Source organism: Mercenaria mercenaria, chromosome 19, assembly GCF_021730395.1.
Source record: "Mercenaria mercenaria strain notata chromosome 19, MADL_Memer_1, whole genome shotgun sequence".
NCBI classification, from domain to species: Eukaryota; Metazoa; Mollusca; class Bivalvia; order Venerida; family Veneridae; genus Mercenaria; species Mercenaria mercenaria.
In genome coordinates this window covers 37,840,658-37,859,633 of record NC_069379.1, presented here as the reverse complement: position 1 = coordinate 37,859,633, position 18,976 = coordinate 37,840,658, and the positions used below count along the sequence as shown (strand labels likewise).

The 18,976-nt window shown below is 36.6% G+C and overlaps 1 protein-coding gene across 2 annotated transcripts; it reads right to left on the bottom strand.

The window, feature by feature from the left end:
* Nucleotides 1–2,201: 2,201 nt before the first annotated feature.
* LOC123542404 (uncharacterized) lies at nucleotides 2,202–17,771 on the bottom strand. Of its 2 annotated transcripts, XM_045328241.2 has the most exons (10): nucleotides 17,524–17,771; nucleotides 16,434–16,517; nucleotides 15,708–15,948; nucleotides 15,294–15,368; nucleotides 14,225–14,263; nucleotides 12,008–12,073; nucleotides 11,443–11,556; nucleotides 10,247–10,378; nucleotides 9,385–9,485; nucleotides 2,202–2,349 (listed from the first exon to the last, which is right to left on the bottom strand). In XM_045328241.2, exons 1-9 carry the CDS (start codon nucleotides 17,525–17,527, stop codon nucleotides 9,395–9,397), a joined length of 846 nt encoding a protein of 281 aa, XP_045184176.2. In that variant the 5' UTR covers nucleotides 17,528–17,771; the 3' UTR covers nucleotides 2,202–2,349; nucleotides 9,385–9,394. The 2 variants fall into 2 exon arrangements, with proteins under 2 accessions (XP_045184176.2, XP_045184177.2); XM_045328242.2 differs by lacking the exon at nucleotides 9,385–9,485 and having other exon boundaries at nucleotides 17,524–17,764.
* Between the last annotated feature and the right edge of the window lie 1,205 nt (nucleotides 17,772–18,976).

Here is an 18,976-nt window from a genome sequence, read left to right as displayed (position 1 = left end):
TGAGCAGAGGAAATTGTAAACAACATGGCACATTACAAGATAGCACTTGCAGTCTTAATGTAACTGATCTGAGCAGCGGAACTTGAAGACAAGATGGCTCGTTACAAATCTGAGCAATGGTTATTGAAATAAAAAAGGAACATTACACATTTGAGCTGGAGAAATTGAAATATTAGGACACGTTACTATGTTGAGCAGTCGTATTTGAAAAACAAGACGGGACTTTAAGCCACATTTTTACCAGTTTGAGCAATGGTAATAAGATATAAGGCAACATTTTGACTATTTTTAGCTTTGGAGACTGTGGACAACAATTAAAGGAATATAAATCAAATATAATACCATTTTTATACCAATTTGAGCAGTGGAAATCAAATGCAATTGTGCATTGTATATAATATCACTTTTTTCCAATCTGGACAGTGGATCAAATATATGACATTACTTTTTCCAATTAGGGCAGTGGAAATAAAATATATGACAACAGCTTTATCATTTTGAGCGGTGGAAATTAAACAGAAGTCAACATTTTTTTACCAATTTTAGCAGTGGAAATCAAATATAAGACTATATGATCTACCAATTTGAGCAGTGGAAATCATATATTAACAATTTGGGCAGTAGAAATCAAATATAAGATAACATTTTTTTACCATTTTGAGCCGAGGGAACAGTGAAAATCAAATACAAGACTATATTTTTACCATTTTAAGTAATGGAAATCAAATAGGAGACTGCATTTTTACTAGCTTGAGCGGTGTGAGTCAGATATGATACTACATTTTTACTAATTTAGAAGAGGAAATCAAATGTAAGACTACATTTTATAAGCCCGTTTTATTATAGGTAGATGGCGATGAGATGATGTGCAGAACGACTAAACCGGCTCTGTAGGTCAAAGGTCAAGGTCACAATGAGCTAAAAGGTTAAAACTGTCCATCATATTTTGTGTCCGGAGCAAAACTAAATAACCATGCAAGGTATTGACTTCAAACTTGACATGCAGGTAGGTGGCAATGAGGCGATGCTAAGACCACATGAACCAGGAAAAACATGACCAGTGAAAACAGTGTAAATAAAGTCTAAGACAACATTTTTACCAATTTTAGCTGAAAGTGACAGACTTCACGAACAAATCAGTTGTTTTGCCAAGTAACTGCCAACTTCCCAACATGAATCAGAGATGGAGGACGAATGATTTCAGACACAATGTGTTCTATTAAATTGTAACAGAGAATATGCGCGCCCGGGGATCGAACTCACGACCCCACGATCCGTAGATCTGCCTATTGAGCTAAGCGGGCGGGTTACAGATGGACTGGGGATTTGTGATTGGGATATAAGGAGTAAAAAACAAACACCCATTAAAATTTAGAATCAGTTAAAGTTTATTGCATGTATAAATTTTTCTTGCATTTTCTTAAGTCGTATATCATAGCTGGGGAAACATTTAAGCTGCGTATGAAAAAAAACGGGAGTTTATTTGTAGAAAAGAACAATGTTAAAAGGAAAATCTAAAGCTTGAGGTAATTCTATTTAAAAAAATATCAAAGAGAAATATATGTACATATCCTTGAAAAAACCAGAATATGCAATAAAAAGCTTGTATATACATGTAAGTTGATCTATTTTTCCATCTTTTAATACATATATTATAACAACTATACTGAACAAAATGTTTCAAAACTAAGAAATCTTGTTAGTGTGTATATGAATAAGAGCTTTCATAATAGGGCAGTGGCTGTTACTTGAATTTTTGAAATCACATTACTCGTTCCCGTTTATATAGTTATATATCAGTATTCGGATTTACTACGTAATTCATACATATATTTATCCATTTTTTGTTATTTGGTAACAACCTTACGTAAACGATAAAAAAAGGTCTTAAATGCCTTTTAATTCTCGACTTCATTTTTTACTTTTGAAGACAAAATCACCTTCATTAAAATTCTCATATATTTGTACGTATAAAAAGCAATATATTTATGTTGCCACACTCGCACTCCCATACCCAGAATTGAAAAAAAAGTCTTGGTATATCAGGAATTAAAAAACCTAATCAAAGTATAATTAACCCATATGTACAAATGGCGACTTACCCATGACCTACATATAATTCAATAAACCCATTATTTCTAATGGCGATCGTGCAACATTTAACACATACATTTTATTCTGTAGTTATTTTTTTGGTCGTGCAATATATATAGTCAATAAAATGTTACACGCACATACACACGAGAACAACGGGATTTCAAGAAAGGCGATCATTGGTCATATCCACTGAGTTTATTTCTGTAAGAGTGGTATATCTTCATAAAGTTGTCTTTTGTCATGTCAGAATCCCTGAAAAATAGGAGATAAAATGTTTTACTGAACAAGAAAAGAAGAAACAATACTATGTAGAAGTAAAAAAAAAATATCTGTAATTTACGAGAAACCCGTGCAGCTTTCACACATATCAGCGTTTCAATGCAATGTATGCCTTTAAAGAGTCACCACAACCTACTTACCTAATTTTTCCTCCCACACGAACTTCGTGAAAATCATTCTGATAATACTGGTAAAGTACATCTATTCTACAAAATGACAGACAATTTAGACCCTCCCCAGCGCCGTAGCCACACTGAGGCAAACCGAGGCAGTTGCCTCGGTTAAAATTTGAGGAGCCAAAAATAAAAAAGGAGTAAAAAGCAAGCTTGTCACACTCATGAAAATTCAGTTATAAAAGTTCAAAAAAGTATATTAACACCATTAGAATATATCAGAATATCATTTGCCTCATGACATCATTGAGGCAAGGTGAGACAGAAATCCTAGCAGTCCTATTGATAGCCTGGCCAGGCCCAGATCCAGGGCCGGGCCAAGTAGGCCCTTGCCCCTCCCCCTTCCACAAGTTGGCTGAGAAATGTACCAGAGACCACCATTTCATGCATGTAATTCAAATTTTTCCAGGGGAGTGCCCCCAGACACACTAGAATGAGGGTTGCCTCTACAGTACCTCAAAATTTAGACCAAAAAATGCACCATACAAAGGCCACCATTTCATATCTGTATTTCAATTTTTTTCCAGGAAGAAAGTCCACTGACCCCACAAAAATATGGGGAAACCCCTCCAACAACTTATAATTTAGACCAAAACATGCACCAGAGGCCACCATTTCATACCTGTATTTCAAAAACTTCCATGGGGAGAGCCTCCTGACTCTCCTAAAATGAGGGTTTTCCCCTACAGTACCTCAAAATTTAGACCAAAATATGCATTATAGGCCACCATTTCATACTTGTATTTCAAAATTTTTCAGAGGGAGAAAAATCCAGGGGGTTCCCCCTCCCACACCTTAAAATTTAGACCAACCAAAGTACCAGAGGTCATGTTTCTGTATTAATCCCCTGGCCCCCTAAATTGAGGTGGTTCTTCCTAAAATACCTAAACATTAGGATCGAAAATGGACCATAGGCCATAATTTCATATCTTAGTTCAAAATTTCAAAAAAAATTAGAGCCCCATGACCGCCCTAAAATGAAGAGGTTCTCCCCTTCAGTACCTCAAAATTAAAAGCAACAACGGCAACTCCCCCCCCCCCCCCCCACCCCACCGAAAAAAAAACAACAACAAAAAACAACAGAGATCATGTCATGCCTATAGTTTTAGTGGGAGACCCCTGACCTCGACCCCTCTCCCCCACCCCATCACGGACAGAGCAGCCCTCCCGTACCTACGCCCTCTCGGGTTATAAACTAATAAACTATTGAACTACTAGTAACCTGATAAATAGCATGTTGCTGTATGTCTTTACTGATGGTTTTCTTGTTATCAATATATTTTTTTTCTTAAAATATGAAAGTGTGAAAGTGACTGTGAGAAATAGGGCTAAAAGGACGATTTTTACTGTGATATTACACAGTCTGAGAGTGCTCCAGAACGCACCAGAGATGTCCTGGGGGGAATTTAGGCGAGGCTTCGAACGGCTGGCATGCCCCCGGACGCCCCTAGTTTGCCTCGGTTAAAATCTGTGTCTGGCTACGGCACTGCTCCCTGAATTAATGTGTTTTCACAATTTCATGTGCAAACTTTTTTCAGTCAATCTCCTTCCAGTGTAGTTTAAAACACATAGAATGATTACTACCTTACACTGTAGAAACAAAGTGTAGTCTAAACTCACCTTAATACATCAAGTACTGTGCATACCACTAAATTAATTTAATAATATATTTAGACATTAAACACTTTGTGTTAGCCTTATATATGTCAATTTCAATTTGTCACTTGTTATTTCTCTTTTTTCCCCATGCAAACCATGTGTAATTACCATCATGGAAAAACAAAAGATTATAATTAATCTGTGGTGCGTCTTCAACATACACTACACTGAAACCACTCCAATTTACAAAAAGTAATATTTTAATGATATATCCGTAACTGTACTCTCAGCAACAACTAATGCAATATAGTACTATTAATTTAAAATGCAAAATGTATTTCTTGTATGTTTATATATATGTGGAACAACTTTGGAGTGATAAAGAATTGGGAAAAAAAATATTAACATCGGAAAAGACCGGAGCTTTCGAATACTACGAAGGTTTATTTCACCTTGCGTTCTGTGCGTCCCACTAACAGGCTGAGTGGCAAGCTGAGAACAAGCTATTGCAATATTAAACCCAAAGAAGTCTTTCTTAACGAAAGATGTTTGATATTATACTACGTGTATCGGCATGGATTAAAATTACTTGTCTCCGAAAGATAAATTTAAACCTGAACTAGATGTGTGTCCATAGGACACAGGTGCCCCCACTCCTGCCACTGTAACATGGTTTAATGACTCAGGTTAAACAATTTTTAAGATGTTTGCAACACACACTTTTAAGAACCTTATGTGTATTTTTCTCTTAGTTGGCCATAACTCTGGCCTAGCTGAGTAAAATCCTAAAGAGAACACTTCATAGGCTATAAAACAATCCTCTAATGTTTTATGATTCTAGGTCAAGTACATTTTAACATACATGTTTCACAAACTTTTTTTTTAGTAAGTCTGGACAAGAACTCTGGTCTTGTGTAGTGAAATAATGACTGTAGGTAAAATATTTTTGGAGCTACGCGCGACAAAACATTAAAATGACAATTTTTTTCTAGGTCAGGGGCCATAACTCCTACAATACCGAATGAATCCGGATGTTAAACCCCAGGTGCACAACTGCATATGCTGACCAACATTCCTGTAAATTTTGGTGACTCTAGGTCAAATACTTTTGGAGTTATGCGCGACACAACATTAAGGATGACTACCCGTAATAGGCCTCAATTTCACCAAAGGCGTACATACAACTTGATAATGTAAGCTTTGGAAACGTCAGACAATAGAAATAAGGTGCATATTAACAAGTTATATAGTGACAGAAGTTCTCAAAATTTCCTTTAGATTACCTACCCTGATAATTTTGGTTTTTCATGAGTTATCTCCCCTGAAAACTAGAAAAATAATTTTCTCCTTTTCCTTACGGGGAATTTTAGATTTCTTTTTTATATTTGTATCAGAAACATATAATGCAGCTTTCTACCGCAAAATTTTCTCGAAACTCAAGTTCAGATCCTCATAATCAAAGAAATCATATATTTCCCATAGGCATCAATGTTAACTTCAATACCGATTATCTCCCCCAAAAATGACAAAATTTGAAAAATCTCTCGGTGAAACATTTTTAGCTCGACTATACGAAGTATAAGGAGAGCTATCCTACTCGCACCGGCGTCGGCGTCGGCGTCTTTCCGCGTCCCCACCTTGGTTAAAGTTTTGGTGCACTTTCTCTTTTTTCAACTTATCTCTGTAATTACTTGATGGATTTGATTCAAACTTGAAATACTTATTCCTCATCATCATCCACATCATCTGACATAAGGGCCATAACTCTGGCACCAATATTTCATGAATTATCCCCCCTTTTCACTTAGATTTTCAGGTTAAAGTTTTGATGCACTTTCACTCTATCTCTGTTATTACTGAATGGATTTGATTCAAACTTAAAATAGTTGTTCAGCATCATCACCCACATCATATGACACAAGATGCATAACTCTGGCACAATTTTTCATGAATTATTCTCCTTTTCACTTAGATTTTCAGGTTAAAGTTTTATGCACTTTAACTCTATCTCTGTTATTACTGAATGGATTTGATTCAAACTTAAAATAGTTGTTCAACATCATCACCCACATCATATGACACAAGGTTCATAACTTTGGCACCAATTTTTCATGAATTATTTTCCCTTTTTACTTAGAATTTTAGGTTAAAGTTTTGATGCACTTTCACTCTGTCTCTGTTATTACTGAATGGATTTGATTCAAACTTAAAATAGCTGTTCAACATCATCACCCACACCATATGACGCAAGGTGCATAACTCTGGCACCAATTTTTCATTAATTATTCCCCCTTTTTACTTAGAATTTTAGGTTAAAGTTTTGATGCACTTTCACTCTGTCTCTGTTATTACTGAACGGATTTGATTCAAACTTAAAATAGTTGTTCAACATCATCACCCACACTATATGACACAAGCTGCATAACTCTGGCACCAATATTTAATGAATTATGCCCCTTTTTGCTTAGGATATACTTATATAGTGTTTTGATACATTTTATCTTTACCTCTCTTATTACTTTAAGTTGATATTTTTGACATAGACTCAGGCTATTGTGCAATATCTTCATTCACAATTGGAGTCATTAAACATTCTCCAGTGACAGCTCTAGTTTCCTCAGATGTGCCCAGTTTCACTATCCAGCATCGAAATAGTCGAGCGCGCTGTCTCCTGTGACAGCTCTTGTTAATTTTGAATGTCTTTAAAGTGACCAAATTTCATTTAAATATTACCATCCAGTTACAAGATATGAAAAATGGCTATTACACCATGTTATCCTTAAAATGACCAATTTTAACTAAGTCTGGGACCATAACTCCTAAACGACTGAATGAATCCGGACGCGAAACCCCAGGTGCACAACTGCACATGACTGACCAACATTCCTGTAAACTTTGGTGACTCTAGGTCAAATACTTTTGGAGCTACGCGCGACACAACATTAAAATGACCAAATTTTTACTAAGTCAGCGGCCATAACTCCTAAACGACTGAATGAATCCGGACGACAAACCCCAGATGCACAACTACACATGCTGAACAACATTACTGTAAAGTTTTGTGACTCTACGTCAAATACTTTTGGAGCTAGGCGCGACACAACACTAAAATGACCAATTTTTACAAAGTCAGGGGGCATAACTCCTACACGACTGAATGAATCCGGACGCGAAACCCTAGGTGCACAAGTACACATGCTGATCAACATTCCTGTAAAGTTTTGTGACTCTAGGTCAAATACTTTTGGAGCTAGGCGCGACACAACATTCTCGGACGGACGGACAAGAGCAAATCTATATGCCCCCACCACTCATGGGGCGGGGGCGGGGGTCGGCATAAAAAAAGGGGCTAGATCTTTTCCTAAGTAGTTTTCTTTCGGGAAGTGTGCTTTTCGATAGGTATGCGTCTTTTACTGGCCAGTGGGCGAATACATTTTTCGAACAGGTGCAACTAGCCCAACTGAATCTAGTGCAGTCGAGCCCATTTAACATAATCGAAAATCTTGCCGTTTTTGTTATGTAACGCAGTAATGATAAACGAGACCGCTGATTAGCTTTTTTGCACAGAGATAATTTTGTTTTCAGTATATTAATTCTGACAAATAAATTTGACCTTTATAGTTATAAATAATAAATTTAACATGCCTCACTGAAAACACACCAAAATATCTTTAAAATGAAACACTGGCAAAGCAATTTCGTGAGGATATGAATTTGTGGATTCCAATTTTTGAAGAAAAACTCAATGGAAGTCCAACTGTTCGTTGGAATTTGATTTCGTGAATTAGCACAACCATATAAACTCCACGAAAATTAGTCTCACACGAATACTGATGATTTCACACTATAACTTAAAAAATAGTTTGCATTCCATTTCATGATATTCGTGATACACGTGCTGATATACTACTGGTTTCGTACAATTTTGTCAACTACAATTAAACTCGATAAATGAAGCAGAAACAAAAGAACATGTTGGCTCGTAGTCGCTCGTCTGTGCACACTGCTACAGGTCAGAAAATTGTCACTCCTTTTTCAGACACGTCAGTCCGATTAAAGAGGCTAGCAATTTTGGTAAAATCCGTCTTTTCTTTCTGAAGACTGATTGTACATTTTATCAAGAGAAGTTATTTTAACTAACCAATGTACACATACACAGACAGACAGACAAACAGGTTCCATACCTATAATACAATGTATTTCTTTGGTTTCTGGAATTTCCTGTACCTTCGTGGCAAATTGCTACAAACAGAGTATTAAAGCATAGGCTTATAAAACGCATGCATGGGTGGGGAATATAAACATATGGAACGCCAGTATTGTCATATAATGATGATAAACGATTTTTGATACACAGCGATTTAAACATGGATTATATAAGTTTTTTTGCAGCAAAAATATTTCTGAATACACCATGTATTGTCAAAGATAAAATAACATTCTTTCTCAAAATTTCAACGACTCCAATTATCAAAACCATTACTAACAACTTTTTAGAGGAAGTGTGGTCAACGATAGCAAAAACACAAATCATCGGAAGGCAATGGTGACGTTCCATAACATGCTCATGCAAGCCGAAGCGTTTTTCCCCACTCACATATAGTTGCCTTAGCTGTAGACTTTTTGTTACTAAGATGACTACTTTAGTGAAAAAAGTGAGATCCCCACCCCCCACTCCCATTTCATATTCATTGTTCGGAAAGAAAAAATATTTAAAGGTCGAAAGAGCGGCAACTTCGTAGATTGTTCCATAAATGCAATATAACCAATGACATAGTAACAATGGGTTATAACGTTTCGGCAAACATTATAAGTAACGTAATTCATACACATGTACATGTTACGGTATAGCATCAAGCAAGCAATAAGCATATATAAATATACATTTCATAAAAAGGTAATACATGTGTATTTACTTTGACTTGTGACTTGTCATCTTTGTGAAAAAACAAAACGATTAATCAATTTGTTTCCATTTACCAGTATCAGTCCGCTTAAAAAGATATCTAAAACTGATTCGCCCTGATATCTATTGGCGATCTACGAGATGTCGCCACAGACGCATTCAGTAGTTGGAAATGTAGACTGGTTCTGTGCTCAACCCCATGTCCCCATTATTTTTTACATAATAAGCCACTGTCAAGCAACAAATCTACTGACCAGGTCACAAACAAAGAATAAAACATTTGATATTAAATGTAAGCATTATGCAGCACGGTGCATATCTGACTATCACCATGAATATTTTATCCGTCCATCTCTCCCGCACTATGCTCTAGGTAAACTGTTTCTCCCAAATCAGCACGTCGGTATCGAGGTATGGCATACGCCTCATAGCTATTGCATACAGAAAATCATATATTTTTCATTTAGAAATTAATACTTCCATGTTTCAATATAAAATCTTTATCGCAAATCTACAGAATATAGCATCTATAATTCTAACAACAATCGAGCGCTCAACGCAGAACTAGACTATCTTCGCCACATAGGTTAGTCTGCAACTGCTGGTTTGAGGTTGAGAAACGCCCAGCCAAACAACTAAACAAACATGCAACTCAGCCTTTACAGGCGCGTGCTTTGATAAACTTCTTCTAAATTGCAATTCATTTGTTCCCCTCGTATCAATGACTGGCATGGCTTAATCTTTCCTTAAAAATGCATGTAAGAACCTCCGTAAATGATCAGATAACCACATTAAGCGTGCAAACTGTCTCTTTATTTTGTATATCAAATGTACCATTCTCATGCGTCAGAGGTGCGAGCATGACAAAATACATGCAATCAAATTCCACTTTTCAAGACATGTATATCACAACTTAGTCTTGGTTGCAAGAAAAGTAGAATTATAAAGAACACGCGAATAATTGCGAAAGATCTCTTTTGGTTACCGCGGGAGTAAACGAGAATCTGATATATGCTCTCGTAAGAGTTTCTGATCTGTTTTGTAGAACTTCTTTTATATGGCATGCTAATCGTTGATACTTGGAGTTTTCTAGTCTGTAAATTTACCAATTGTGTAAGAACATTTCACCAAATACATTCAGATGAAACAGTCTTTTTTGTTATCGCAGAGATATAAAACATTTTGTACTTACTGTCCGTATGTCTGTGTGTAGTACCCCTCTGCTTCCTCCGGGTTCATTGCTCCGAGATGCATGTCAACTCTCCGCGTTGTGGTGTACTCCGTGATCACCTCTTCACCGCCTCCGCGGCTTCGCTCTGCAGAGCTATTAACAAGGAAATAAAAGTCGACATGTTCAATTTCTCATGGGTTCTTTTCTTCGTGTCAAAAGGACTTGCAGTAGCAATTAATAAATAATGTTAAGTGTATGTATGAGTAATGAATTGTTGTCGTTAATTAATTAATGGTGCTTTTAACTGATGATGGTGAACTGTGTGCGCAAACCATATAGAGGCCTACGGAGTAAGACATGATGGTGTAGATGTAAAATGTCGGTTTAAATCCCATGGAGTTCTTGAAAGCTGACACAAGTTTCGAAAATTTATTATGTTTCCACCTTTCGATGTTTTCTTTTGTGACTGATTTTTTATTTACAAATAGACACCTGCCCCCCGTCCAAAATGGTATTGTTAATCGTTGAAACAAACCTAATATTACTAAAGGAACCAGCGTGGGAGCCATCTGGTTTATCGAGTAATAGCAGGCAGGTTATTGAGTATTAATATTTCGCTTGGAGCAGCCAGAGGTCTAAATTGAGGCAAAGAGCTATAAAATACTTCTTTGATTGAGGCTAGTTTTTTTGTGTAACTTTCATTTTGGATGTGTTTTTTAAACTTTTTTGTACAAAAAAATGAAGGAGAAAGTTGTATTTGGTGAAGTAGGCCTAAAACTCAGTTTAAGCCTGAGTAGTAATACCAAGTCACAGCAGTGTGATTTGATATGAATATGCAGTAAACAAAAGTGACAGGAAAAATCTCGCTTAGAAGATACATGTCCCTTACTTTTCTCTTCAATTGATTTCATGTCGGTTTTATGATAATTGTTTAAAATGAATTAAGGATTTGTACTCTTAAATGGGTCTAGCTACGTGCGGTAGCTCTGTGAAAATTGTCCATTTTATATAAAGAACATATCTGGTATAATATTTAGACACGTACAACCACAAAATAAAAAAAAATGTCACAGTCAGCAAAGAAAGCCGGAAACAAGCGTTGTCATGACTATTGCAACCTCCTGCAATGCTAACTAGACTGGTCCCCTGCGAACTTCGAAAAGGTAGCCATTTTGATGGGAACCATTATAGGACAGGGAACCACATTAAATGCTTACCTGTAACCAGCGTTGTCGTGGCCGCCTTCACCAGAAGCATACGTTACGATTCCAGACTGTGCCGCTATTTCTCCTCCGCCGTTACCTGACCGGACAGCAGCATCGATCTCATCTCTGAAAATATATTATCACCGAATGTTGTTCTTACAGCCCATATTACTTTCAATTCGTAGATAACAAAATACTCGTGTGTTTGTGATATTGCTTGATTCATACATTTAGGAAGACGTACGTCATCTGCTTTAACCGAGTCTAGAAAACAAAACTTATCCTTCAAGTAGTCTAATATTTTCAGTTTCATAAAGAAGACATGTTTTACTTTCATGTAGAGTAAAAGGGATAATTTACAATGTCACTGTTAACCTTAAGCCTGCTGGGGGCAAGTGATTCTGCCTTTGCGACCAGTGCAGACCAAGACCAGCCTGCACATCCGTGTTCGCTATTCAGTTAGTAAGTTTTCAGTGAACTCCCCTTTGATAAACAATTGGTACTGCCCAAATGGAGTGACGGACCAATCCATTTTAGAAATTCAGCAGGTTAAAGGTTAAAAAAAAAAACGACTCACCTTGACATGTCAACACCTTCCCACCCACCGTCTTGAAGGTCGTGAAGTTTTGAGTCGAAGTGGTTGCTACAAAAAGTAAAAGAAGTAAGAAAACATTAAAAAAAGAAAGATGTAAAAGAATAAAAATCTTTAGTTGAGGTTATGAAGTTATCTCGATCCAGTCCGCTGGAAGCAATATGCAAACATGATAAGCAAAGGGCGACGAACAAAACAAGAAAGAAAAAGAATAACAGAAGGCAACAACAAGTATGTACAGACAACAGGACATAGTTCCAACACAGGCGTGTTCAAATTTCAGTTTTTGTGAACTCAACCGCGAACACTTCTTTTGGGTACAAAATGTGATAAAAACTGTACAAAAAGAAGGGTAAAAGTGTGCATTTTTATATAACCTTTTTAACAAACTAGAATCAGATAGTTATAAACATTTTGGGTAATATAAACCAGAACAAAAATGTAATATCAGGGTAATTTCTTCCCACAAACATTATCATTTTTATAACACAGGCTTTGACAGAAATATATATTTAACATTTTGGCTAAGATACAGCTTTTTGGGAGTTTTTCAAGCTGAGTTATTAAGATGAAAAGATTTGGAAGACTATATTTTTACAAATGTCTCCTGGTGGTATATAAGTGTAACTATGGTAACGAAATGGTAACTAAAACACAAGATGAAGCAAAAGATACATGGATTCTTTTGTACGTCAAAACCAAATCATTTCAACCTATTCCTGGGGCGATATAGGCTTTTAAACAATTAGCCTCTCGCTTAAAAGCAATTTATGTGATAACATAACCGTGTCCTATGCCGTTCATTGTCATGTGTGCTGATGACGAGAAGATGAACAATCCGTACCAATCAGAGTACGTTTCAAAATAAAGATGAATCATCTTTACAGAGCGGACACAGTGGTACAGCGGTAACACTTTCTGACAACGAAACCTGCGATTGTGAGTTTGAGCCCACATCGCTCTATCTTGAAAATTACTAACATTTAAATAGGAGGGAACCAAGGAGGCTCATGAAATATACGCGTCTTCTGTATCTTGCAGTGTCCTCCTACTTACTCCTACTTACATTACTATTAGTCTTGGTGGAGTCGCCTATATGGGTAACAGATGGCGACTATAAATAACATTACACCTGTCAGATCACATAAATACCAGTTATTTCATAATAAATTTATAATATCAATATAGCAACAACTGTTATGATGTACAAGAAATATCACAGACCAGCTTTCAGCCTCATCACATTTCAGTACTTACAGTGCTTTGATTTTTACAATATTAATTCCAGGAAATTTAAGTTGATATCAGAAAAGTTTATACGTGAATACTAGTACGTGATGTATTTCATTTGCATTTGATACATTGAAAATTATATATCTACGTGTTTATCTTAATATTCCGTGGCATTGATATTTAAAAAGAAACGAGACAAGGGTTTCCATGGGTGAGGACAAGTGTGGCTTCCTGCAATTTTCAAAATTTTAAGTCTCAATTTTTTATGAAATAGATTCAACAGTACATCCGCGTAAGAGCTTTTCTAAACTTTCCAACATACCATTGTCGCATATTGTTTTTTTTGTGAAAACCCAGTGTGAAAAAATGGCATTTGTTTAGGGGAGCGGTGGTCTAGTGGATAAGGTGTCGGCCGCTCTGGGTTTCTGGGTTCGAGCCCCACTGGAGTCACGACCATGACTTCTCATATGACACTAGTACTGTTTTTTTTTCCAGAACGCGGACTCAAGAGTGGCTCTAATAAGCCTTAAAGCTTTCTTCACAATCGAGCTAAAAACAAATTAGTATAAACTAAAAGATTGCAATTTTGGTTAGATACTGGCAGTTGATAGTTTTGTCTCAAACATTTGTTGAAACAAGACCTCTGTGACAGTAAACACATTATTTGGCCTTGTTATATAACACATATACATGTTCTTATTGTAGGGCGGGTAAGACAGTGTTTGGGACATGACAAGTTGACATGTAAATCACACCTTTGATATGTCAAAATGTCAAAGGCTCACGTCAAAAACACAAAGTGACTATCGCTCAATACACAACAATTAGAAAACATTTAAAAGGGTCCTTGGATGTTACTCATGGTTCGTTAGACCCATTATACTGGTTTTGACATATGAAACTAACATTTTTTCCAGAAATACCATTGCCCTTACGTATATATAAATGAAAACAGGTGTAAGACGTTACCTTGAGTTGTCAACCCACGGTCTTGGAAGCTTCATGTCGCTGGAATAAAACGAAAAACCTTTTGCACGATATTACATTTATCTGACTTTAAAAATCATTTTTGCATGACATTACATTTATCTGACTTTAAAAATCATTTTTGCATGACATTACATTTATCTGATTTTAAAAATCATGTACAATGTATATGTTCATTGGAAAAGATGTGTAAATAATAGTCCAATGATCTGGAAGGCTGAAATGATTCGAATAAGGTGACTCTGGTTGAATTTGAATTGAAAACCTTAAACTATTCATGGCAAACAAAACAAACAAAAGAAAATAAAAACAACAACAACAAACGTTAGATGCACTTCAAAAACTTTTCTAACGAAATTTTGTACAATAGTCAATGCTTATTGAAAGATGTGGCGGGATACGGATAAAATCCCGCCTTTCAAATTCCTGCTCAATGTGACAAAGGCTTACCAAATCTATTTTCACATTTTTTTTCAATCGTATCCAAATTTTCACCTCATTCCGTTTAATATTATATCTGTCACATTAAAAATTGTAAACCTTTTTTGTTTATTTATTTTTTAGTTTGTGTCCAACAAAACCAAAGTTGGGACGGAGATGGGTGGGGACATCTTGTCCGCCTTGGACAAATTGAACAGGAGATAATGAGGGTGTGGATTATGTCCGGAGGATTATGTTGTACTTGCCTATGATGGACTGCTAGTTGCAGAAACTTATCAACAACAACAACAACAACAACAACAAATACTTTTATTTCCTGTCAGGTTACAACATGGTAACAACATGACAATAAAGCAAAAAGCTTTAACAATTTGTGGGTTTACAAGTATAGATTTTTTTTCCTGGGGCCAGTAAACATACAAAATGTATTTGAAACGTATAAAACTGTTCAGCTTTTTGAGAACTTGAAGAAGTAGGCAATTTTAAGTACACATAATTGACAGCCAGTCTCTAACTTAATAAGTAATTCGTAACATGAGGTAATTCAAAAAATAATGAATTTAGGCCTACCATATGTTACTAATACATTTGTATCATTAAAAATACTTACACTCCATAGAGATGATCGTAGTCTATTTTGTCTCCTTTTCCCCAGGTTCCAGAACTCCAGAACGAGGCGTCAGACCTGAATTACATGTAAAAAATAAAATAAAAATATATTTGCTCAGAGTAACTGATATCATTGATCTTTCTCAAAAAAAAAAAAAAAGAAAAAAAAAAAAAGAACTGTATTTGTTACTAGACATTTTCCATTTTAAAAAGTAAACTATAATATCCCTGACTCGTTCTGAAGAAGACGGACAGTTCTCTTACTCAAGGATTCTCGATCCGCTTTTTCCATCCCATGTGGGCTAGACAAGAGCCCGAAATAACAGATATTTCTTTTTTTTTTAATCTGGCTAATGTTAACACTTTATTAAATATTTGTATTGTCGAATAAGCCCAAATAAGACAGATGACGTACCTTGCAATGTTACCGTGGCGGTGACCACCGGCAGCTGCCGCCGCTGCTGCCTTTTTCTTACCGAATCCACAACATGCCCATGGAAGGGGACACAGGCAGCACAGTATAGGCAGCAAAAGGAACAGAAAAACTGCTAAACCAGTCAAAACACCAGCCAAGATGGCTGTCTCTTCAGATGTGAGACCCGGAAGTGCGCCCCCTGTCCCGGCCGTGTAAACTGGGGCTACATCATGCACAATACCTGGAATTAAAGCCAAGCGGTTACACAAAAGGACATTTTCCAGTACATCAAATATACGAGGAGTTGTTCTATAGTCACCGGTTCGTAAATTCCGGACATAGTTCCAAATTACATGTGAATTGCTTCGTGTAATTACCACACTGGTTATTCGGGTACCTACTCGTGTGAGCGATACCGCCCTCGTGTGATTAATGTACATGTTGGTGAACAGGAAATTCGATTACCCGTGCAGAAAAAAAACGAGAACAGTGTATATGTTTTATCTCTTTTTTTTTCATTGCAAGTAAATCAAAACTAAAGAGGAAGAAAAAAAATTCGACAAAGTCAATAACAGTTCAGGTCACTTTACGCAAAAAAAAAAAAAACCAACTCAGTGCCCCAATATTGTATAATAAACTAACTTAGGATTTGCTTTTGAGGCTTTCTGTTTTTGAGGCTTTCTTATTTGGCAGATTTCTGCAAAGTTAGGGAAGCAAAAAACGTACCCACTCCAGCCGACCTGCACTCACACCCTGCTTGAGCTACCCAAGATGACGGGTCCTTCAGAAACTCTGCTACTGGCACTGCACCTGGATAGAAATGTTTATAGTTTTAAGATATTCATATAACGGTTGTAATAACATGGATTAGAATATATATTCTTGTCTCGGTTTGGGATTGTAGCGAATAAATTGCGTTTATTGAATGAAAAAAAAAATCCTTAAATGAACATGTGGATCGTGGCGAACAAAGTCCTAAGATGGAAGGCTCCAAACATGTGGATTGTAGCGATTAAATTCCTTTAATGGAGGGCTCTGAACAGATGGATTGTAGCGAAGAAAGTCCTTAGGTAGAGGGCTCTGAACATGTGGAATTTAGCAAACGGATTCCTTAGACTCTAGTCGAATACTATGGCCATTTCTGACTCCGTAATATTTAGAACTCGGTGAACAAATTTTTGATACATGAAAAGGAACCGGTGTGGTACACGGCCGAAAATAATGCGCTAATGAAGTGTCCTTTGTAATAAGGTTATCATTTACTTGTAATTATTAGCTGGAAAAGCTGGCGGAAACAGAATAAATGATTTCACGTCTACTCAGCATTAACGTAAGCTGGCATTTGTGATGGATAAGAACTTCTTGACAGGAGGATCGAACTAGAACCAGTACCGGATCAACTGTTCGACTCTGCTCTGCACTAAAGCACGTCGACTGGTCCCCAGCGAACTTCGAATTGTAGGACAGAGAACCAGTTGATATAGCATCTAGGAAGTTGGACAGTCCTTACTTCATGGCCAGGGAATTTCTGTTTAGTGTAACTTTGATAATACTAGTACATAAAAACATATAATAACAATAAACTGCAGGGGCTATAATGACTTTACTCGTGGTGATCATTAATTTTGTTCAATTCACTATGGTTATGCCTTTGAGAAGCCGAGTTGTATATATATATATAGAGAAAAATGACTCGTGCTAGGGTCAGGAAAACAATCGTTTCCATGGATATTTAACGTTTACATATTAAGTACTGTTATATACTAGTAATGTTATTTAAACGTATCATTATCTGTAAAATGTCAAAAATACTTACTCATTATTCACTAGAACAGTCCAGTAACTTTTTTATATCCCGTTTTATGTATAAAATCCTTTTGAAAATAACAATCTATACGAGAAACATACACTTTGTTTGCCGAAAATATGTTACGAAATATTCTTTATAAAGTCAAAAATCTTGTTTCGTACACTTTTCTGAAAAACAACATCTCTCTCACAACACATGATTAACTTAAGGGGAAAAGAGCGTTTAAGGCAAGAATATGCTATTGGTTGTTGTCTTCAATACACAGATAGTTCAGTTTTGCAGTCGAGCTGTCAAAAATATGGGCGCAACTTTTGATGCAACTGATATAATAAATTTTCGCGTCTGTTAGGCCAACTAAAATAATAATATTTTTCCTATGTGGTGACTTGAAAGCAGTCTGAAATGCGCTTACGCGTTCTGTTGCGTTCTAGATTTAATAATGACAGGTATCAAAACAATACTGTGCTCGTTTCTGTCATGCCTTGTTGTCACGATGACGCCCCAACCTGAACGACAACACGGTAACTCATTTTTGTCGTGTTGGCGCTGTCTTGTTGGCACCCCCGCCAGCACAAGGATACGATAAAAGTAAGACAACGACACGGCATTTTTTCTATTGGTTTGGAATCCTATTCTGCCGTGTCCTCGTGCTCGCGTGGCTTCTCGCGATAAGACGAGGACACGACTTAGTAGTATTATGTCGTGTTGTCGTACTGTCGTTCTGGCGGAGAATCATGCGACAACACGAGGGCATGACAAATTATTTTGTCTCTGTTACGTCTTTTGGTGGGTGTTGAGTGTGTATGTGAATGGGGGTTGGGGGTGGCGGAAGACGGGAGTGGGGCAGCACGACATGGCAGAAACGAGCCACCATAAAACAACGAATGGTGAATATATTTGAATTCAGCATATTGTATGGAGTATCATTAACTGGGCCAACGCGACAGCAAGGCATTGCAGAAATGAGCCACCGTAGTATCGACGCCATCATTTTACAAACAATATGAACAGAACTTTAATGATACTTCGGCTTTTAATCTTTTTAACAGTTCAAAAAAGTGTGCATGTTATACAGTGCATTTCTTTTTTTTTATGATTGAAACTGGCAAATATTGCAACTAAACCGTTTAAGATCAATTACACCAACGTGTTCAGTTTTGTCAAAATTGAATTCACTTGTAAAATATTTTGGACATAAAAACGTACAATTAATGCGCATGTCCTGCTTTAACAGTAAAAATAAATATATTGTTGCCGACAGCGTGTTGATTCAGAGACAATGAAATATGTCATCCTCAACCAAATGACCAACGGCAACATGTTTTAAGATGATATCGTCGAGTTTACCTGGGACAAAATGCGCTATAGTGCGATAAAAGGTGCAGCATTGTAACTTAAAGTTATTTTTTCTTCTTTTGTATACAGTTAAACTGGTGTTAAAGACAACCTTTGAATAAAG